Genomic DNA, 23,077 nt, shown 5'->3' on the forward strand with positions numbered 1-23,077 from the left:
TTGCTACAAATTGACTCGTGTTAAGTTGCCCGAAAAGGCGTAATGGCGACAAGGTAAATTTTATGTGAAGGGTTGGTAGAACTACGGTAGGCTTGATCTTGTAAAAGGGTACGTAGGCCGCCATGGTCATATGACACAATCGGATGAAGTTACAAGAAGCAGATATATCTTACAAGGAGTAGAGCTGGTGTTTGTCCAAAATATGAAGTATATCAAATTGTGTATGAGGTTGAGAATTGTGAGATTCGGTGGTGAGACTCAAATTGGAAGTCGGTTTGGTAAGAATCCAATTCTAAATTGGATTTCCAAATTGGACTCAAAATTGGAAACTACTCAAAATTTGGAAACTGCTCAAAACTCAAAATTGAAGTCAGTTATCAATGTTATATATAGGGGGGTTTGAGTATTGGTAAAATACACAACAACACAACACAAACAACTATTCAACATAGAGTGAGAGCAAGTGAGAGAGAAAGTTTATTCATTGTTTTGAGCGGTGTTTAATTTTTCGATCGCCGAAGATCTAGTATAGAAGGTTAATTTCTATACGGTACCATCTTGGGACGAACTTACGAGTTGTCTAAGTCGTCTTCATCTATCCTTTAATAAAGTTTTCATGTTCGCCCGAGGACGTAGGCTTTAAGCCGAACCTCGTTAATTCTGTTTACATATTTAGTTTTTTTACTTAGCTTTTCGATTAATTTTCGTAGTCGGATCAACTTCAAGGATATGTTTGATAGCTTCCGCGAACTTTTAGTACTAACAATTGGTATCGGAGCCTTGTTGAGATTGAACGAAGAGAAGATGGGATCGAGAAGTGGTACGGTCAAATTAGGGAAATATGAGATAGAGAATTGGAAAAACGATTTTCTTATTGGCGGATGCAGATGAAGAATCAGGGTTGATTTACAGAGCTAATTTTGTTGGGTTGAATTGTTCTGATTTGATAGTTGGCTAGGGCTGATTTTGCGAAGTCCAAACATGTGTCAACTTGAAGATAAAAAAAGCTTAAATTTTAGTCTTTTTCGTTTTTAACCAAATGCAGCCTTAAATTTTGACCATAAAAAATGATCTTTCATCTTGATATACCAAACGACCAAAATAGCTTATCAGAAAGTCTTTATATTTAAGTGCTTAAAAAAAACTCATGAAAAATGCTATATGCGTTCCCAAATGAAGCCTTAGTAATTTCAAATTTTGTTTAAGTCTTTTATGTCTTTTTTGATTCAGAAAGTAAGTATAGAAAAATAATTTCTTAGTTATAATTTATTTTTTTTATACTTAATATAATTCAATTTTAAGTGATTTTCATTAAGTAAGTGAAAGAAAAAACAACCTAAAATTACCAGCCGGCATTTTCTAAGTCAACTATCACTTAATATTTATAAAAAAAAAAAAAAAAAAAAAGTCAACAATTGGTAGCCCAAGTGGTTCCAAGGTGTTGACATAAACTCCAGAAAGCCCTGAAGGTCGCACGTTCTCTTCACAAGAGAAGATGGAATCTTTGGTTTATTTGAATTGGTATTATCAGGGTATAAATAAGACTTCCAAAAAAAAAATTTACAAAAATAAAAAACGGAGATTTAGGTTATTGCATATCTCACTAGTTCTTCCAGCTAAACCTAATTGTATACAGATCGCGTCTTACTCTTCTTTTATCTCTTTAATTAAAACTCCCTTTCCCTCCCCCGCGCATCTGATTGTGTAGTTTCTGAGTAACAATCAGCAAGATGATCAAAGGACAACGACCGTTTCTCCCCGAAGATGTCATCACGAACAACATTCTTGTGTTTTTACCAGTCAAAACTATCTTAAGATTCAAGTCAGTATCTAAAACTTGGTACTCTCTATTCTCTAACCCTAATTTTATTAAACTTCATCACTATCATTCTATTCAACAAGACAAATTTAATCTCATTGTCACTCTCATTCACCCGTATTCTAAAAAATTATACTCCGTCAATCATGATTCCTTATCATCTAATAAACCTCTTCGTTGGAACGATTACCCATTCATCTCTTTTAAATTCAATCTTTACTTTGTTGGTTCTTGTAAGGGTTTGGTTTCTTACATTACTGTGGATAATGATGATGGTATTAGGTTTTACCTCTTGAACCCATCTACTAAAGAGTTTAGAGAATTACCACCACCACCACCTATTAATGATGGATTTAATCGTAGTGATCCCTCTTGTGGGTTCGGTTATGATTGCAAGATTGATGATTACTATTTTATGGTTATTTATGAAAACACGTATGATGAATGTTTAAGTCAGGTCTGGCTCTATACTTTAGGCTCCAAGTCGTGGGATTTCATTGCCAACATTCCTTATGAGATCGATTATGAAAGGTCTGCTATATTTCTTAAAGAGGGTCTTTATTGGGTGGCAATTCCGAAAACAAACGACTTCGATAAGGTTTTACTTTTATTTGATATGGTTGATAAGAGATTTAAGCAAGTGCCAATGCCCAAGCGATTGGTCGACAAAACTTTGTCACCGTTCGGAGCTTTTGGTGTTTTAGGAGACTATCTCTGCATATTTTATGCTATTTCAGAGGATCAAACTGAAGCATGGGTAATGAAGGAGTATGGTTCTTGGAGTAAAGTATTTACCATTACAGAACACAGCAGTTTTAGTCGTTTTAATTACATGAACCCGTTGAAGTGTCTCAATAACGGTTACATACTATTACAGAAAGCTTCTACGGAGTTATTTCTATATGACCATGAGAAAAAAAAGCCTACAATTCGTAAGCTAAGTGACCCACCAATTTTTCAATCATTGACTTGTGACGATACGTTAGTTTCGCTCAGTTCCTCAACTTATTTGAAGCAAAAAGTGGAGAAAAAAGGTCGAAAGAAAGGTCCACTCAATTCCTTAAAGTTGAATCAAAGGAGAGGGTGAAAAGACGACGAGGACCATTGCCCAATTTACTTCAATTGTACCATGAACGAATTGATATCAATGCATATTTGTACTATGAGAGATTATATACAGTAAGTTTTTATCATTTGTCATGCTAAGTTTTATGCTCTGAATCATGTTCTCGTGGTAAAGATATAAGACGGGACCAATGATTCATCTTCAGACTTGAAAATTGTCTACTAATTTACTATGTCTGACATGTTGTTAATTCTATTTATAGGTTAGTAAATAAAACTTGATTAAGAGCTTCAACGCAGGCGCTCCACTATGTGTTAGTAAGATATGTGTCTGCTGAAGTGGTGACGCCCGTTCAGCAAGATTGCCCGCTTAGAGCAGTCCAAGAGACAGAACGTAAATCAACATTTTTCATTTAATTATTTTTGGGTCCCTGAGTTCTACCTCAACTTGCTCAACCGTACTCGCGCCTATAACCAATGTGAGTTGCATTTCAACTGCTCAAATTTAAACCCCCAACCTAGACTGGTTAACTTATTGTGAAACCAATTTGTAGGGTTTTGTTCTTCTGGTTCCTATCCCATTCGTCCTTTTGCTTCATCTTCGCTTAATCTTCAGAGCAAGTTCCGAGTCTAATTTGTTCTGACTATGTCAATATATCTAAATGTTTGAAGTATCATATTTGTTTTGATATCACAACTCTAAAATCTTAAGTAAATCATAATTTCACTTAGACTGACTAAAGACTTTTTTACTATCTAGTGAGCACGCATAGATGAACCAAAAAAACAAACTTACAATCCCCTCTACTTATAGTAATATCTTCCATGATGCATACAAGACATACCCTAGTACATATTATTCATGGCTTCATCTAGACTTCTCATTCTCTTCCTCTTCTTCTTTTCTGTACCAATAGTTTCCTTCACTACAATCTTTGCTTTGAATTTCGAAGCGAAAGCTCTCTTTTCTCTTTTTAATAGGTTTTCCTTATCTAAAGAGCAATACTATTTCATAAAATCAAGTTGGAACTTGTCCTACACAACTCCATGCCACTGGGAAGGTGTCATGTGTAATCTTAACCTCAATGTAGTTTCTTTTAATCTTAGTCGTTACATGATTTCTTGTCAATTAGGACCTGAAATTGGATTGTTAACACACCTTCAGACAATTGATCTAAGTAATAATCAATTTCTTGGTACAATTCCTTAAGAGTGGAGAAATTGAAGTAGTCTTCAACACTTTGATCTTTCATCAAACCATCTAAGCGGCGAGTTACCTGGTAATAATCTAAAGAATCTGCATCTACTTAATTTTTTTCTCCATTTCTTTGAACAATAACATGTCTGGAGAAATATCTAAAGCCTTGTTTGGTCTCTAACATTTGAAAGAACTTAATCTTATGGGATACAATTTTACCGGTTTGATCCCAAATAATGTTGGCAATTCATAGCTCACGAAACAGAGTTTGAGCGAAAACAGATTATCAGGAGAAATACCTAAAGCTTTGTTTGAGCTTGAACATTTGGAAGAACTAAATCTTACTCGAAATGTTTTCTTTGGTATGATTCCAAATAATGTCGGAAATGCAACATAGCTCACAAAACTGAGTTTGATAGAAAACATATTATCAAGGGAAATACCTAAAGCGTCATTTGAGCTTAAACATTTGGAAGATATTGGCATCGGTCGAAATAATTTTATAGGTCTGATCCCAAATAATGTCGACAATACAACAAAGCTCACGAAACTGAGTCTAAGTGTAAACATGTTATCTAGAGAAATACTTAAAGCCTTGTTTGAGATTAAGCATTTGGAAGAGATTTATCTTAGGTGAAGATCAAAGATTTTCTCAATGTATAAATACAAGATCAAATATGAAGATAAAAATCATCACAATCTAAGGATTTTTCTTTCAATGCCTAAACTTACATAGCCTCCATATCATTTACACATAATCTACTCATGGCAGCATACAAGATTTGCTCATTCGCTAATTTCGGTTGTAATGGCTCTTGTGGTTTTAACATTAATGAGTCATTTTGCCAATGCTAACATTCTCACTTTTTGGAGTGGACCACAATGATGTTTACAATCATTGTGGAGTGTTCCACTATGTATCCGGTCATGAGAATTGTCCATCAGAGAAAATATATTTCAGTCATTTTGACAAACACCTCATGACCTATGATGATATCAACACACTTCCTATACATATTTACAAGGTCATCATTTATACTAACATCAACTCCAAAAAACATATTTACAGTGTCATTCTTTATAATAACATCAACTCTAAAACCCATCTTCACCATAGCTGGTTGTCCCATCTTTAGATCCTAATTTATTATCAGTGTCTGAAATAACCACCACTCTATTTTGTGTTGTCATCTTTTGGCCTGAATTTTGTGTATTTAAGAATATTCGGACAAGGCAAACAATTAGTTATGGTGTTAGGCGAGGAAAGTTGTATTACTTGGATTGAGTATCTGAAAGCTCTAGTAAATTGCGTCAGGCACTAGTAGTGAGCAATTCTGAAATAAAAAATAAAGATGAAATATGATTATGGCATCGACGACCGGGACATGCCTCCTTCGGTTACCTTAAGAAATTATTTCCATCGTTATTTATTAAATGCGATGTTTCAAGTTTTCCATGTGATGTTTGTGCACTTGCAAAAAGTTATCGTGCATCGTTTCCGTTAAATTTAAATAAAAAGTTCAACTCCTTTTATGATCATGATCTTACATTCCGATGTCTGGAGTCCATCTAAGGTTCTTACTCTGGGTGGGGCACGGTGGTTTGTTACCTTTATTGATGATTGTACTAGGATGACTTGGGTGTGTTTGATGAAATCTAAAAGTGAGGTATATGGATCATGAACTTCAGACTTATTTGGATTCACATGCTACAAATACTTCGTAGTGACAACGGAGGAGAGTATATAGACCATGAACTTCAGACTTATTTGAATCGTCACTTGTTAGAAGTTATCAAGGCTATGTTGATCGAAGCACATATGTCATTATCTTATTGGGGAGAAGCACTTCTTGCTGCAACCTATTTAATTAATAGAGTATCTTCTAGTACTATTGAGTTTAAGACTCCTTTTCAAGCTCTATCGGATGTTACAACCTCTCCGACAGTATCAAATTTACCTCCCTGTGTCTTTAGGTGTGTAGCATTTGTTCATCTTCATGAGCACCAACGTACAAAATTAACTACAAGGGCATTAAGATCTGTATTTGTAGGGTACGCTGCAAATCAGAAAGGGTACAGATGTTATCATCCTCCAACTAAACGAATGTTTGTTATATTGGATGTTATCTTTCATGGAGATTCTAAGTATCTTTCACCTGAGTCTGAACTTCAGAGGGAGAAAACCAAGCAGGAAATTCAAAATTGAATATTAACTATTCACTTATTGGCTATTTATTTGTGTGAGAATAGTCTCACATGAGAGAGTGAGTAACTAGCAATCAAGAATATAATGTATAGATCTTCTCAGGTCATTGCCAATTGATTTTGAGTTGGATGACCACAAATTTAACATGGTATCAGAGCTAGGTCCACAGACATGTGTTAGGCTAACCACGCCACATGTGAGGGGGCGTGTGAGAATAGTGTCACATGAAAGAAAGCGTAACTAGCAATCAAGAAAATATTGTATAGGTCCTCTCCACTCATTGCCAATTGGATGACCACAAACTTAACAATTTGTTAATCATCATACCCTAAATAATCAAACATCATTTTCAAACTCTGTGTTCTACATATATCTTCAATAATGTCATTACCAATATATCAACTACAATCCCCTTCAAACACACATTCATGGCTTCGTCTCGACATCTGTATCTCTTTTTCTGTTTTTTTGTTATTCTTCTTTATCTCAAGAATCTCAACTTTGAGTTCGGACAAAAAAACTCTTTTTCTCTTTTAAACAAATTCTCTGTATGTGAAAACTCTTCTGTAAAATGGAGTTGGACAGGTTCCAATCCAATTTCCTGTATCTGGGTAGGTATCAACTGAATCTTAAACACACAATAGTTTCTTTGAATCTGAGTCCATGGGATTTCCCATAAGTTAGGACCTGAAGTTGGATACTTAAGATACCGTCAAACGATTGATCTAAGTAATAATGAATTATCTGGCAGAATTCCTCAAGAGTTGGGAAATTTTAGTCATCTTCGACATTTTGATCTTTCAGGGAATTATCTAACCGGGGAGTTACCTGCCAATAGCCTAAAGAATTTTCAACTATCGAGTGTTTTCTCCATTTGGGTTAATTCACTCGTAGGAGAAATACCCAGTTCCTTATTTGGGCTCAAACAATTGAAAACTCTTAATCTTGGTTCGAATAATTTTACAAGCTTTATCCCAAATAATGTCGGCAATGCAACAGAGATGAGACACCTCTCCTTGAGCAATAATAGTTTATTTGGAGAAATTTCCACTTCCATTGGCTTATTAGGTAACCTCCCTTTTCTTGACCTCTCTAATCATTCTTTGTCCGGTACAATACCACCGGAAATCGGAAAATGTAAGTCCTTGATTTGTTTATCTTTAGGGTTATTTCCCTAATGGCCACCTACTTTGTGACCAGCTTCCCGCCTGGCCCCCCACTTTACGAGAAACACCCATATGATCCCCTTCCCTTATAACACCGTTACTCTCTCTCTTCCCTTTCGTTTCTCTCTCCTCCAGCATGTTTTCTCTCTCTGCCACCTCGTTAAAACCAGCCACACCATCGTCTTCACCGGCAGGGTCGCCGGCCGGCCAAATTTTCGGCCGGCGACCTTCAAACTTTTTTTTTCTCTCTCTTCTCTCTCTCTAAAAAAAAATTAAATTTTCTCCTCTCTCTCTCTCTAAACTCCGGCGAAGGGAAACCCCCTTCGCTGGAGTTTAGAGAGAGAAAATTTAAATTTTTTTTTTTAGAGAGAGAGAAAAAAAGGTTTTAAGGTCGCCGGCCGGAAATTTGGTCGGCCAGCCGGCGACCCTGCCGGTGAAGACGATGATGTGGCTGGTTTTAACGAGGTGGCAGAGAGAGAAAACATGTTGGAGGAGAGAGAAAAGAAATGGAAGAGAGAGAGTAACGGTGTTATAACGGAAGGGGGCCAGGTGGGAAGTTGGTCACAAAGTAGAGCCATTAGGGAAATAACCCTTATCTTTATATGAAAATCATCTGCGTGGAAAAATTCCAACACAACTCAAAAATTGAGCAACATAAAGTCCTTTCTCCTGGCTTCTAACAATTTAAGTGGAAGAGGTGTGGTTCACTAATATTTGGTCTGCATAATCGTTTCTTAGAGAGAGAAAAAGAGATTGAGATCTAGTTTTTCCGGCGAAGGATCTTCCTTCGCCGGATTTTCCTCTTTTTAGTTTGTTTATTGTTTACTCTCTTCACTGTAAGCACTATTCCTATTTCCTCCAACACCATCACCACTACTTTCTCCATCAATTTCTCTTTTTGTAATCCAAAGCAATCAAGCAGAAATCACTTCTTCTCAAAAAAAAAAAAAATAACTTTAATAGCAGTGAAGAGAAGGGTGCCAAGGTAGGAATTGGAGTGAAATCGGTTTTCATTTGCTTAGAAACAACCTTCCGATCAGTTATACTCTTCGTGTTAGAGTTTTCAGGGTATGAATTAAAGTGAAATCGTTATTGATTTGCTTAGCAACAACTCTCCCATTAGTTATATTCTCTGCATTATGGTTTCCTAGGTATCAATTGAAGTGAAATAGTCTTTGCCTTCCATCAATGATACTGTTTGTGTTAGGGTTTCCATGTCTGATGGGAAGATCTTAACTGATGGAGGAAATAATAATAGATTTGTTGGAGTTGGTAAAGGATGTGGCCGAAGTTGTTAATTTGTCTCTCTAGCAAAGAAAAAATGAAGATTTTATGGAGAAGATCTTAACAGAATCACAGGGAACTGAGTTGATTATTCCTTCCGGTGATGACGGTGGTTTTCCTACGGTGGTTTTCCTACGGCGGTTTTCCGGCGACAATTGCAGTTTTCCAGCGAAAACGAAGGGGATGTAAATTTAGTATTTTCTTAATTTGTATTTTCAATTATTATTGTTGTAATTTACTTTTAGTCAGACCTTTAGGGTCTCCTTTCACGGATCTTTAGGATCCTTTTGTCAGACCTTTAGGGTCTTTTTTCTCGGATCTTTAGGATCCCAACAGTGTCTGTGTCTAGTCCAATTTCTTTCTCTTCATGAGGCACTTTGCATTTAAAGGTATGTAACTCTCATGAAGTTTTCATAGGAGAGAAATAAGAATTCATCCATGTAAACATTGTGATTCAATCACTTATTAATGGAATTTGTTCCCTTGGTTTCAAAAAAAAAAAAAAAAAAAATTTAAGTGGAATGATTCTAGGGTCGGAACCAGGATTTATCTTTGAGGTTTACTCGGACCAGTTTCACCCAACCCCTTTGAATATTAGGTGTTGCGGTTGAAACTTCCTCTGCGCATTCACAGAAATCACACACGGGGTGAGATTTAGGTCCGTGGGAGGCCCGGAACCCCTATCCAACATGGACTCGGACAACAAGTTATCATTATCCTCTTCGTACTTAGTGTAATCTACAAGGACACTTCTATTTCTAATCTAAACCGATTTGTATATAGATTGGGTCTCCATCTCTCTCTTTAAAATTCTGTTTCTAACACAACTGATTTATCTGTAGCTTCAATGAGGAAGATGATTAAAAGAAGATATCGACACTCAATGCCGATTCTCCACGACGATATTATCACTGACATTCTTGTGTTTTTACCAATCAAATCTATCTCGCGATTCAGGTCAGTGTCGAAAACCTGGTGCTCTTTATTCTCTGATCCTGATTTTATTAAAATTCACCATAATAATGCTATTCAACAAGACAAAATTAATCTCATTGTCAGTAACAAGTATACTAACAGATTATACTCCATTGATCATGATTCTTTATCATCTAATAAACATCTTCGTTTGCTCGATTACCCATTTATCTCTTTTAAATCCAATCTTCACTTTGTTGGTTCTTGTAATGGTTTGGTTTCTTACACTACTAAGAATTATTATGATTATGATGATGGTGATGGTGATGGTATTAGGTTTTACCTCTTGAACCCATCTACTACTGAATTTAGAGAAATACCACCACCACCACCACCACCACCACCACCTATTAATGACAAATTAGTTTGTATAAATATCTCATGTGGGTTCGGTTATAATTGCAAGCTTGATGATTACAATTTTATCGTTATTTATGAACTTCCTAACCGCTTAAGTCAGGTCTGGCTCTATACTTTAGGCTCCAATTCCTGGGAATTCATTGACAACATTCCATACAAGATCAATCCTAAAAGGTCTGCTATGTTTCTTAATGGGGTTCATTATTGGGCGGCAATCCCATATGCAGCAGCACACTACAATAAGGTTTTACTTTCATTTGATATGGTTGAGAAGAGATTTAAACAAGTACCCATACCGCTATCGAGCGCCAAATCCTTGTCGGGAATGGGAGCTCTTGGTGTTTTGGGTGATTATCTCTGCATATTATATACTATCCGAAGCAATCATACTGAAGCATGGGTTATGAAGGAGTATGGTTCTTGGACTAAGGTTTTCACCATTACTGAAGACCACATTGATACTCGTTTCAAATTCAATAATTGCGTGCCATTGAAGTTTCTCAATAACGGTTACATGCTACTACAGAAAGGTTTTACGGATTTACTTCTATATGACCATAAGCAAGAAAAACCTACAATTCGTAAGCTAAGTTTCCCGTCACTTTTTCAAGCATTGACTTGTGTCGGGAGTTTGGTTTCACTAAATTCTAAAACTTATTTGGGGCAAGAATCCGAGAAAGAAAAAAAGGGTCAAACGAAAGTTTCACTCCATTCTTCAAATTTGGAGCAAGAATCAGACAAAAGGGTTAAAAGACAACGAGGACCATTGCACGATTTACTTAATTTGGTTTGTTGACTCTTAAATTTGTATTTACTTAGGCTTAGGGTTAGTATATAATGAAAAATTATAATTGATGAATTGATATGGATGCATATTTGTACTATTAGAGATTTATTGAGTTTTTTTCATTTGTCATGATATGTGATAAATATATAAGACAGGACCAACTATTCTTCTTTGAGACTTGCTAATTAGATAGTAATTTACTACGTCTGACTTGCTGTTAACTTTATTTATAGGTTAGTAAATCAACCTTGATTCAGAGTTTCAAAGCACTGAAGCAGATGCCCCACTATGTGTCGGTAAGATGCTAAGTTTAACGTGTCTTCCCTCTCTGTTGAACACAAAAGGAAACAGAAATTGAAAATCGAAAATGATTGTCTGCCTCGCTGATATCCAATCGGACTATGTGTCTGAGCAAGATTAAAAGAGAGTTTTTCCTCTAAATCATGGTCGGACACGTAGCAAGGTTGAGATTTGGCATCGATATGTGCCAAGCAGAGTATCACAGTCCAACAAAAATTTCGTTCTTCCTTCCAAGTGCTCACACCCCCAGCCTGTCAGCTGAACTAGCACTGCTATGTCAGCAGGATGACCCGCGCCGAGTTCTTGTCCTTTTCTTGCTTCTTCTTTGTCTCGGTTGAATCTTTGGAGTAAGTTCGAAGTAAGCCACGGGGGTGGATTCATCTTTCTACTTGTATGAAATCTAGTTTCCCCTCTCTAAACTCATCTTCCTTTCTCTAAATGTTCTTAATCTTGAGAATGTGGTCTGGTCTGTACTTGGCTCCACAATTCATCTTGCTTACATATACTCATAAGCAAATGGCTAATTTTGGTTTACAAAATTGGTTCTGCGTCCACTGATTTGGGGTCTGACAACAACTGGGGTGGTCTAACCAAATTTACCACAACTTTTGGTAAAAATATATGATGAAACTATTGAAACCAAATGGATGCACCACTTACCTATCTTTCACCCATCTTATAATGACAGTTGATCAAATGTCAACCCTCACTCGGTTTCAACAACTTTCTCTCCCGGGTCTCTCGCGTCTTGGGACACTCTTTCCGTTAGTGCTCTATTGACTGACTAAAGACTTTTTTACTATCTATTGAGCACACTACACATACATGAACCAACAAACTTACTTCCCCACTCTACTAATAGTCCAAATGGACGGGAACTGTTTTGAATTTGATCAAAATATCTTGGTTGAAATTGTGATTGATAGGTCAAGATACCCTAATGAGGGCTGAGCTTCCATTATATATAGACAAGTATTACAACTAAAGGTGGGCAAAACTATCCTTGTGAAAATAAGAAAATACAGAAATGTGACTATACACTTATATCCCCCCGCCCCCCCCCCCCCCCCCCCCCCCCTCAAGCTGAACGGCGGGAACCAAGAGAAAGCTTGGCTTTTAAAAATTCAAATCTAGAAGTAGCAAGACTTTTAGTGAAAATATCAGCTATATTTTCATCTCCTGGAACATAATGAACAATGAGATTTCCATTGTTTACTTGCTCCCGAACGTAATGGAAATCAATGGCAGCGTGTTTGGTTCGTGAATGTAATACTGGGTTAACAGCCAAATAAGTAGCACTGATGTTGTCACACAAAATTGTTGGAGGTGCCTTTAATGGAAAACCCAATTCAGATAAAAGATTTCGAAGCCATGTAACCTCCGCAGTGGTGTGGGCCACAGCCCGGTATTCCGCCTCGGTGGAGGAGCGAGAAACTGTCGGTTGAGTCTTAGATGACCATATGAGTACATTTGGACCCAGTAGGACACATAACCCTGATGTGGACCTGATATCATCTGGAGGGCCTGCCCAGTCAGCATCTGAGTAGGCTCGAAGAGTCAAGGAAGAAGACTTTCTAATTGTAAGACCATCGGAGATGGTGCCTTTCAGGTACCGGAGAATCCTCTTTGCCGCCGTTAAGTGAACATCCGATGGTGCTTTCATAAACTTTAATACCTGATTCACAGCATAGGTGATATCAGGACGAGTAAGATTGAGATACTGTAAAGCACCTACTAAACTTCGATAACTTTGAGGTTCCAAGATAGATTTTCCATCATTGATCGAAAGCTTAGACCCAGATCTTGTTGGAGTAGAAGAAGGTTTCGAATTGAGTAGACCATAGCGATTAAGAAGATCAACAATATACTTTCTTTGTGTAATAATGAGGGAATCATGATTTCTACTAACCTCCATACCCAGAAAATATGATAAGTTCCCCAAATCAGTTAGAGAAAATCGAGAATGTAGATGAGAAATTAACTTGCAGACCTCTGAATTTAAAGAACCAGTAACGAGAATGTCATCAACATAAAGCAAAATGACCATAAAACTGACTGAATCTCGTCTACAGTACACATCGATGGATCAGAGATTGATTAGATAAACCCCAATTCAAACAGAGCTTCTGTAAATTTGTGATGCCATGCCCTTGGGGCTTGTTTCAACCCATAGATTGCTTTTTGAAGTTTACAAACATGAGTCGGAAGATCTGGATTTGAAAAACCTTGAGGTTGTTTCATAAAAACCTCTTCTGTTAAAACCCCATTCAAAAATGCGTTCTTGACATCTAATTGTCTAACCGGCCAATCATTCATTACTCTAAGAGTGAGAACCGTTCTAATGGTGGCTGGGCGAACAACAGGGCTAAAAGTCTCGTTATAATCAACTCCATGTTGTTGATTAAACCCTCGAGCCACTAATCGAGCTTTATAGCGTTCCACAGTGCCATCCGATCTTTGTTTTACCTTATATATCCACTTACAATCACTGAGATTCATGGTGGGAGACCAAGGAACGAGAGTCCAAGTTTTATTGTTCTTAAGAGCTTGAATCTCATCGTTCATGGCTGCAATCCAATGAGGAAACTTTGACGCTTGAGTGAAGGTAGTTGGTTCAGAGAAATTAGAGTTGTCAATGTGAGAGACAAGTGTGTGTGGTAACACGTGAGAGGAGGTGAAGAGAACCTTGGGTTTTCTCGTGCCGTCACGAGTGCGTGTTATCATTGGATGGCGTGAGGATACCTCCGTTAAAGGAACAGAGGTGGTTGGAATAGTGGGTGAAACAGACTCTCTGAGTTCTGTCGCCAACGGTACAGTAGTGAGAGAAGTGGATAAAGGAAGATGAACAGCTGGAGGAGTAGTGGAAGGCGTGGCTGTAATTAAGACAGGTGGGTCAGAAGGATGAACAGTAGTGGGACTCGTTGTACCGATACTATGTCCAGCTATTGAAATTGAATTGACACATGGACGGCTAGAAGATGAAATCGGATTTTCGAGTATCTGATTCGAAAGAGGGAAAACATTCCAAGATAGAGAAATAGGGTTCGTAGAGGAGTTTGAGGACGAAAGATAGGAAGATGAAGAAGATGAAGATTGAGCAAAAGGAAAAAGGGTTTCATCAAATAAAACATTGCGAGAGACAAAAACCCTATTCGATTTTTCTTCAAGACACCTATACCCTTTATGATCTGAACTATATCCAATGAAGATGCATGGTCTGGATTTAGGTTGAAGTTTCGAAGAATTGTAAGGAACAAGCAGTGGATAGCATCGACAACCAAAGGTGCGAAGGTCAGAGTAATTAGGAGGACGACAAAAAAGCTTCTGAAAAGGTGAACAACCATGAAGAACAACAGAGGGAAGACGATTCAGAGTATAGATAGCAGTACTGAACGCTTCAGGCCAGAAGGATGTAGGTGTCGATGACTGAGAAAGTAAAGTCAGAGATGTCTCCACTAAATGCCGAATTTTTCGTTCGGCTACTCCATTTTGCTGTGGAGTGTGGGGACAGGAACGTCGGTGAATGATTTCAGAATTAACAAACAGATTTGAAAGTTGAGTATTCACAAACTCACCTCCTCCATCTGATTGAAAAATTTTAATAGATTTTGAAAATCGATTCTCAACTAAGATTTTGAATTTTTTTTATAATTTGTGGTACTTCTGATTTCTGTTTCAGGAAGTAAATCCAAGTAAAACGAGTAAAGTCATCAATAAGAAGAAGAACATAACGAAAACCAGAATTGGAGTTGGACCCCAGAGATCCGAGTGAATGATCTCTAAAGGAGATTTAGAATAATGTTGAACACTATCAAAAGGCAGAGAATGATGTTTAGAACACACACAATTTTCACACAAATTGTTCTTGATTACAGAAGTTGTTAAAGGTAAATCAAACTTAGACAAAATAGACTTAAAATTCTTAAAATGTGGATGAGCAAGCCTCTTGTGCCAGACTTCTGGACTGGTACGAGATCCTTGAGACACCACTTTGGCAAAAAGAGCTGAAGTGATTTGTGGTGCAGGAGCATTGAAGAGACGAAAAAGGCCATCAGACATCGTTCCGGCGAGCAGGGTCTTCCCTGTTGGGATTTCCTTCACACAAAAACCAGAACGATGGAACAGAATACAACAATTAATATCGTGAAGGAGTTTGGAGATAGAGATAAGATTCTTTTTAAAATCAGGTACATGAAGAACATTTTTGAGTAGAAATTTAAAATGAGGAAGATAAACATTACATGAACCAGCTATTGTTGAGGTTTGGCCATTGCCAACCATAACTTGGTCAGGGATAACTGAATCAGATCGAGAGATAACAGAAGATACATCTGAAGTAATATGACTGTTTGCACCTGAATCCATATACCAGTGAGGATCATCATAAAAATTATCGAGTCCAAGAGCAGCAAAAGATTGAACAAAGTCAGAGGATCGAGTAAGCTGAAAGCATTGTCTAGCTGAGTGACCACTCTTCCCACAGTATTGACAAACAATAGAGTATATATCTGGTGAAGGACCCAAAACTGAAGAAAAACCTCTGTTCATACGACCACCTCCTTTGTAAGATCCCCTTCCACCTCCTCTGTTATAAGATCGACCTCTAGAGGGTCGGTACTGTTGTGAGTATGGTCTAGGTATAGGAGGAGGGGTAGGAGTTTGAGTAAACATAACAGTGGGTTGAGGGGTTGGTGTTTGATTGAGTTCAATACGAAACTCTTGAGTTAGGAGAAGTGAATAAAGTTCATCATAAGTAGGAGGAGTGAGTTTGGTAGTGATAGAGGTAACAAAAGACTCAAACTCAGAGCCTAAGCCTGAGAGAACAATGAGCACGAGCTCTTGGTCTGAAACAGAATGACCAACAGATGCAAGAGAGTCAGAGAGATTTTTTATACGAAGTAGATAATCTGAAACACTTTGTGACCCCTTTTTGCAGGTTTGAGGTTGAAGTTTGAGGTTCATTAGTCTAGCTGATGTAGAACGCAGCAGAAATAAAGAAGACGATAAATAAACGAAGAACAATTAAAAGAAAGATTAAAATAACTCTAAAACTTAATAAACTTTATTAAACTCAAGGGGATTTTTTCTTCAACATGAGAATAATGGACAGACTAGATATCCTTTTATAGGATTTTGGACTTTCCTAGATAGACTTGAATTAGACTTTCCTAAATAATTAAAAGACCGCAACTTCCTAAATAGCTAAACTCAAATCTGGATCTTTCCAATTATTGGAAATAATAAAATAACATAAATTCCTAAACCTAAATTCTCTAATAATCATACTAAAATTGGGACTTCCTAAAAACTACTCTTCATGGTCGGATGGCCTATGGCCTGGTTTGGTCATGGAAAAAGCCTCCACGCCGGGTGCCCCTGCATCAGCATCCCCTTCCCTCAAGAGGTTCGTCCCGAACCAGTTCGTCCCGAACCAGTTCGATGAAGAAAATAATTGGATGCACTCGCATACGATGAATGTCGTCATGGCGATCCTTAATTCCCACTTTGCACGAAAAGTGCATGAAACCCGACGGATAGAGAAAGGGACCAAGTTACGAACGATAAACTGAAACCCATAATGTGAAGAATATCGCGAAATCGATTGTAGTGAATAAACGTCCAATAAATTTCTACACCTGCCATCATCTTGTAGTTTGATGAAGAAGATTGTAATGACTATATTCTTCTTTGTAAAAAATTGATTTTGAAATTCATCTTCCAACCCATCACCTTTCTTGCCTCTTTTCTCTCAATAATAACTAGAATACTTTTCGCGAGGTTTTGATCGTCATATGAAGAATGAAACTGTAGAGAATGAATAAAGACAAACAAATCACCTGGTTCCCAAATAAAAGTATGTAAATTTTCAGAAATTGCAATAATCTGAGTATTGTTTTGAGTATCCTCTTGTAATGTTGTATAGTACTCAACTAAGTTTTTCGTAACCATTGCTTGTACACTTTTCCCATAATTCTGCAATTCGATGTTTCGTTGGTTCTTTTCACTTCCTTGAAGAATCTCTTCCACATTAAGCGTACCACCAAGGAAGAATCCTAACGTTTGGGTTCTAATATTGGGATCATTCTCAGTGGACTTGGAACCCGATTTTTCATTAAGTTTGTTCTTGCGTAATCTGTCTTCGAATTCTTTATGTACTTGAACCTCAGTTTCCTCCATGTACATATCTTCAATCATTGGCTTCCATAACCGAACTTGATCATTGATGAACCAGTTAGATACCTGACTCTTAGTAAGACGTGTTTGTGTAGCAAGCATAAGAATAAAATCTGTGTATGTTTTTGCAGAACCAAGCCCAACTGCTGGTTCAATTGATAAAACTACAATCTGCATTTGCTGGTAATATCGTTGGTACCCGTATACTCTAGTATCAGATGAAGAAGCGACATCTCTAGAAGCAACTGAGCCCATTGAAGAAACATCTTTAGAAGCGAAATCCATTTTCTCCTCATCAACCTCAATCATTCTATCTGTTACAACACGAACTTTGGACAGTTCACTGACCTCATAACCGAGATGTCTATGATCCTTCTCCATGGAAGTAAATTCTGGTATTGGTTCAACACTTTCAATAGATCTCGCTGTATCTGATCTATATGTTGTCCATGTCTTAAAAAGTGATAAAAGGGGGAAGGGTTGAAATCTGCAATCCTTGTGGTATATCATTAATGTATCTGGAAGATATCCATAATGATGCCACGAAATTATTTCTACAAGAGAAGTGTGGACTGCGTTTCCTTCCCTCGATATCATCGAGCACCCAACATGATTCTTCATATGACAGTGGCATGTCAGATGAGGTCCAATTGACAGCATCATATTTCGAACTAGTTTGTTCAATACCAGTACTACTATTATTCAATTGCGGTTTCGTAGACGTCGCTGGTCCAAAGGAAGTAGTAACTCCACTAGTTGGCTTACATGCTAATGTAATTGGAAAGTTTGCATTCAAGTAAGCAAAACCCGTGGCAACATGCTCCGGATACTGTGTAAAATACTTCAATGGCACAGAGTTGATTAGACTCCCGTTAATGACAGGATACACAAGAAGTTCTTCGGGCAAAAATCCAGTAGACAAACCCTCAAATAACTGTTCCTGAATATACGGACCACACATCTGCCTAGATTGACTCACATACATCCACTCACTAAAATATACCGGTTGGTGGAATTGGGGTAAGATGTGTTGAATGTGTGGGGATGGAGTTTGGGTGGTGCTTGTAGTTGGGACAGCAATATTGGGTATGTGTAAACCCGGGGTGCCTAAAAAATGTTTGGTATTGAATACATGGCTAGGGTTTTCATATGGGTGGTATAGCGGGTTAGGGTTTTCTTCACGTTTCAGGGTATGAATTGGTGTCACATAATGAGGTGAATAAGATGGTGGCGGTGGATATGGTGGAGGAGAATACGGTGGTGGTGGTGAATATGGTGTGGTCGGCATGGGATTTCCAAAAGACTGGTTATGATTTGGTTGGTCTATAGAATGATAGTAATATGGAGGGGAATGAAAAAAATATGACTTACTTGGTTCGTCGCCGGGTTCCCAATCATACGAATCGAATTCTTCTTTTGATGATTTTCTTCAACTTGGATTTTGTCTTCATTGTTATGTTTTGAATAGTCCCATTCGTCTCCGGGTTCCCAATCATACGAACATGTCGAATGCTTCTTTTGGTTATGATGATTTTCTTCAATTGGAATTTTGTCTTCATAGTTATGTTTTGAATAGTCCCATTCGTATCCAAAATCATCCATATTCGACTCATCGAATTTTCTGCCTCATAGTAGGAGAAGTTATCTTCTTGCCGATCATTGAAATAAATGTAATCATCTTCCTCGCAATTCGATCTTTCTTCAAAAAAACTTTCATCACTATAAGACGAAGAATCCATTGATATACAAAAACTAACCTTCACGAAAGTAAAAAAATCCAGAATTTTGATGGCTCTGAATACCACTTGATGTAGAACGCACCGGAAATAAAGAAGACGATAAATAAATGAAGAACAATTAAAAGAAATATTAAAATAACTCTAAAACTTGATAAACTTTATTAAACTCAAGGGGATTTTCTCTTCAACATGAGAATAATGGACAGACTAGATATCCTTTTATAGGATTTTGGACTTTCCTAAATAGACTTGAATTAGACTTTCCTAAATAATTAAAAGACCGCAACTTCCTAAATAGCTAAACTCAAATCTGGACCTTTCCAATTATTGGAAATACTAAAATAGCATAAATTCCTAAACCTAAATTCTTTAATAATCATACTAAAATTGGGACTTCCTAAAAACTACTCTTCATGGCCGGATGGCCTATGGCCCAGTTTGGTCATGGAAAAAGCCTCCAGGCCGGGTGCCCCTGCATCACTAGCAGAGTTTACTGAAGAAAAATTTCTATCCAAAGCTTCCCACACAGCTTGAGAGGAAGAAAGACCACGAACCTGAGAGAGAACAGGCTCTGTTAGAGTAGCATTGATACATGAAAGTAGCATCTGGTCAATACGATACCAGAAACAGTATTCTAGGTTGATTGAAGGAGAAGAAGAGGAAGATGTTGAGAGGAATTCAGAAGGAGGAGAACAAGTGCCATTAACAAACTTGTAAAGATCTTGACTGTGCAAGATTGGTAGCATTTGGCTATGCCATAGAAGATAGTTAGTTCTATCAAGTTTGATAGAAATGAGGTTCGAAATGTTGGTGAGGGAGGGAAAAGAAAGGGGAGGGGAAGCATTTTGAGAGGACATTTGAGTAGGACAAGGATGAGGTTCAGTTGATTCAGCCATGAAAGACGAAAAAAGAGAAAAAAGGAGAAGCAGAAGAAAAGAAGGAATGAAGCACTGAACTCAAGAAGATTTTGTGTAACCCTAGAGGGCTCTTGATACCATGTGATTGATAGGTCAAGATACCCTAATGAGGGCTGAGCTTCCATTATATATAGATAAGTATTACAACTAAAGGTGGGCAAAACTACCCTGGTGAAAATAAGAAAATACAGAAATGTGACTATTCACTTATAGAAATGATTTCCTTACAACAAAAAAAACCATCTTTCAGAACACCAATCCTAAATCTTAGTTTCTTATCAAATTATTCAAACGAATCTCTGGACAAACTTTTATACATATCTCTCTTACCTAAGCAATAAGTTTTCAGCGCAGCTCAAAATTGAATATTAACTATTCACTCATTGACTACTTATTTGTTAATCATCAGGCCCTAAATAACAGTCAAACGCTCTGTTCTACTTATATCTTCAATACTGTCATTGCCAATATATCAATAACAATCCCCTTCAAACACATATTCATGGCTTCGTCTCGACTTCTATATCTCTTTTTCTTCTTTTTTGTTATTCTTTCCGTCTCAAGAATCTCAGCTTTGAGTTCGGACGGAAAAGCTCTTCTTTCTCTTTTAAACAGATTCTCTATACCTCAAAACTCTCCCGTCAAATTGAGTTGGACAAGTTCCAATTCAACTCCATGTGATTGGGTAGGTATCAACTGCGATCTTAAACACAACGTAGTTTCTTTGAATCTGAGTCGTTATGGGATTTCCGGTAAGTTAGGACCAGAAGTTGGATACTTGAGATATCTTCAGACAATTGATCTAAGTAATAATGAATTATCTGGCAGAGTTCCTCAAGAGTTGGGAAATTGTAGTCATCTTAGACATTTTGATCTTTCAGGGAATTTTCTAACTGGGGAGTTACCTGCCAATAGCCTAAAGAATTTGCAGCTACTGAGTGTTTTCTCCATTTGGGATAATTCATTCGTAGGAGAAATACCCGGTTCCTTATTTGAGCTCAAACATTTGAATACTCTAAATCTTGGTTCGAATAGTTTTACAGGCTTCATCCCAGATAATGTCGGAAATGCAACAGAGATGAGAAACCTCTCCTTGAGCAATAATAAATTATTTGGAAAAATTCCCACTTCCATGGGCTTGTTAGGTAACCTTATTTTTCTTGACCTCTCCAATAATTCTGTGTCCGGTACAATACCATCTGAAATCGAAAAATGTAAGTCCTTGATCCGTTTGTCTTTATACGGAAATCATCTCCGTGGAGAAATTCCAAGCCAATTCGAAAAATTGAGCAACATAAAGTCCCTTCTCTTGGCTTCTAACAATTTAAGCGGAGCGATTCCCTTTTCCATTTGTAAGTTGAAGAATCTTGAGAGCCTCAGTTTATCTAATAACAGCTTCTCTGGCTTACTGCCTCATTGCTTAGGTGATCTCGTAAACCTTTCGCTCATCGACATTGGTGGAAATAACATAATTGGAATGATACCCTTGTCCATTTGTAAACTGAAAAATCTTTTATTCTTCCTTTTATCAAATAACAACTTTTCTGGTTTACTACCTCATTGTTTAGGTAATCTCGTGAACCTTTCTCTCATGTACATTAACGATAACGAACTAAGTGGTAATATTCCCTCGTCAATTTGTGAGTTGAGGAATCTTGAAGACCTCAATTTATCGAGTAACAACTTATCTGGATTAATACCTAATTGCTTAGGTAATCTCATGAACCTCACTCTCATGAAATTTAGTAAAAACAATCTTAGTGGAATGATTCCCTCGTCGATTTGTCAACTTAGATCTCTCAAATACCTCCTTTTAGCTAAAAATCAGTTATTTGGCTTACTACCTCCATGCGTTGGTAACTTTAGCAAGAATCTTATTATGTTGGATTTAAGAAGCAATCGTTTTGCTGGTTATATCCCTCAAATGATAGATGGAACAAGTTTACGCGCGTTAGACCTTAATGGTAATTTTTTTCAAGGGCATGTTCCAAGGTCACTGGTCGATTGTGATGAGATAAGGTATCTAGATATTGGAAATAATCTCATAAATGATACGTTTCCGTTTTGGTTGGAGTCTTTACCAAATTTACGTGTTCTTGTTCTTCGATCAAATCATTTCCATGGAACGCTCGAAAATCCCCTGCAAAATAATCTTGCATTTTCTAAGTTGCATATAATTGACATCTCAAATAATTACTTCATAGGTAGCTTATCATCAAGATATTTTTCTACCTTTAAAGCATTGATGAAGGCAACGAGTCGTGCTGATATATCGGACTTCACAATCCTACAAACCTATAATGCTGATTATTCAGTGGTTATAAACAAAGGAATAGAGATGCTTTTGAATAGGATTAACATTCAGTTTAAGGGTATAGATTTCTCAAGCAACAGGATCGAAGGAAGTATACCTGAATCCATTGGGGAGCTCAAGTTTCTATACATGCTTAATTTGTCTCACAACAATCTCTTTGGCCATATCGTTCCGGCGTTAGCAAAACTTAAAGTGCTCGAATCGTTAGATCTTTCTGCCAACAACTTATCAGGGAATATCCCTTGGGAACTTACGAGTCTAACATCTCTCGCAGTTCTAAATCTCTCAGAAAACCAACTAACTGGAACTATACCAACAGGTAGACAATTCGATACATTTACGAACGCCTCCTTTGGCAAGAACTTGGGTTTGTGTGGGTTTCCTATGTCAAGAAAATGTGGGGATTTGGAAGTGACAGATGAAGAAGTACTTGAAACTGAAGATTCAGATTCAACTATCATGTTCGATTGGAAAATTATGTTAATGGGTTTTGGTTCGGGACTCGTAATTGGAATTGTTATAGAACATATCATATTGGACGGGAAATTAGCAAAGATACTCCGGCAAAGATTAAAAAAACACTTCATTTAGGAATATATCATATTGTTTAACATTTAGACTAATAGTGGGAATTTTGGTCCCAAAGAAACTTCAAATGTATAATCTAGACTTCATAATGTGAATGAAGATTAGAATTATAATTGTAATGGTTAGAAATTTATTATTAAACTAATATTTTACGACCAAAATCATAGCATAAATTCCCTTTTTTT

General features: G+C 37.2%; 2 protein-coding genes across 4 annotated transcripts; both read left to right on the forward strand.

Annotated features, from left to right (window-relative positions):
- The first annotated feature begins 1,618 nt into the window (after window positions 1–1,618).
- Window positions 1,619–11,032, forward strand: LOC147564283 (F-box/kelch-repeat protein At3g06240-like). 2 transcript variants are annotated; one of them, XR_015226695.1, is made up of 4 exons: window positions 1,619–2,998; window positions 3,148–3,363; window positions 9,581–9,695; window positions 10,193–11,032. XR_015226695.1 is itself a non-coding variant. In XM_086644970.1 (3 exons), exon 3 carries the CDS (start codon window positions 9,586–9,588, stop codon window positions 10,867–10,869), a length of 1,284 nt encoding a protein of 427 aa, XP_086501096.1. In that variant the 5' UTR covers window positions 1,636–2,998; window positions 3,148–3,363; window positions 9,581–9,585; the 3' UTR covers window positions 10,870–11,032. The 2 variants fall into 2 exon arrangements, 1 of the variants encoding a protein (XP_086501096.1); XM_086644970.1 differs by having other exon boundaries at window positions 1,636–2,998; window positions 9,581–11,032.
- Window positions 11,033–11,093: 61 nt separating this feature from the next.
- On the forward strand, window positions 11,094–23,053 carry LOC147564284 (uncharacterized). 2 transcript variants are annotated; one of them, XM_086644968.1, is made up of 2 exons: window positions 11,094–12,075; window positions 20,204–23,053. In XM_086644968.1, the coding sequence occupies exon 2, from the start codon at window positions 20,493–20,495 to the stop codon at window positions 22,893–22,895; it is 2,403 nt and encodes an 800-aa protein (XP_086501094.1). In that variant the 5' UTR covers window positions 11,094–12,075; window positions 20,204–20,492; the 3' UTR covers window positions 22,896–23,053. The 2 variants fall into 2 exon arrangements, with proteins under 2 accessions (XP_086501094.1, XP_086501095.1); XM_086644969.1 differs by lacking the exon at window positions 11,094–12,075 and having other exon boundaries at window positions 20,420–22,929; window positions 22,973–23,053.
- The last annotated feature ends 24 nt before the right edge of the window (window positions 23,054–23,077 follow it).

Source organism: Eschscholzia californica, unplaced genomic scaffold, assembly GCF_041429995.1.
Source record: "Eschscholzia californica isolate CP2 unplaced genomic scaffold, dmEscCali1.0.p SCAF_1, whole genome shotgun sequence".
NCBI classification, from domain to species: domain Eukaryota; kingdom Viridiplantae; phylum Streptophyta; class Magnoliopsida; order Ranunculales; family Papaveraceae; genus Eschscholzia; species Eschscholzia californica.

Coding starts and splice junctions, on each gene's coding strand:
- LOC147564283 (XM_086644970.1), top strand. CDS start 9,586: ATGAGGAAGATGATTAAAAGAAGATATCGACACTCAATGCCGATTCTC.
- LOC147564284 (XM_086644968.1), top strand. CDS start 20,493: ATGGCTTCGTCTCGACTTCTATATCTCTTTTTCTTCTTTTTTGTTATT.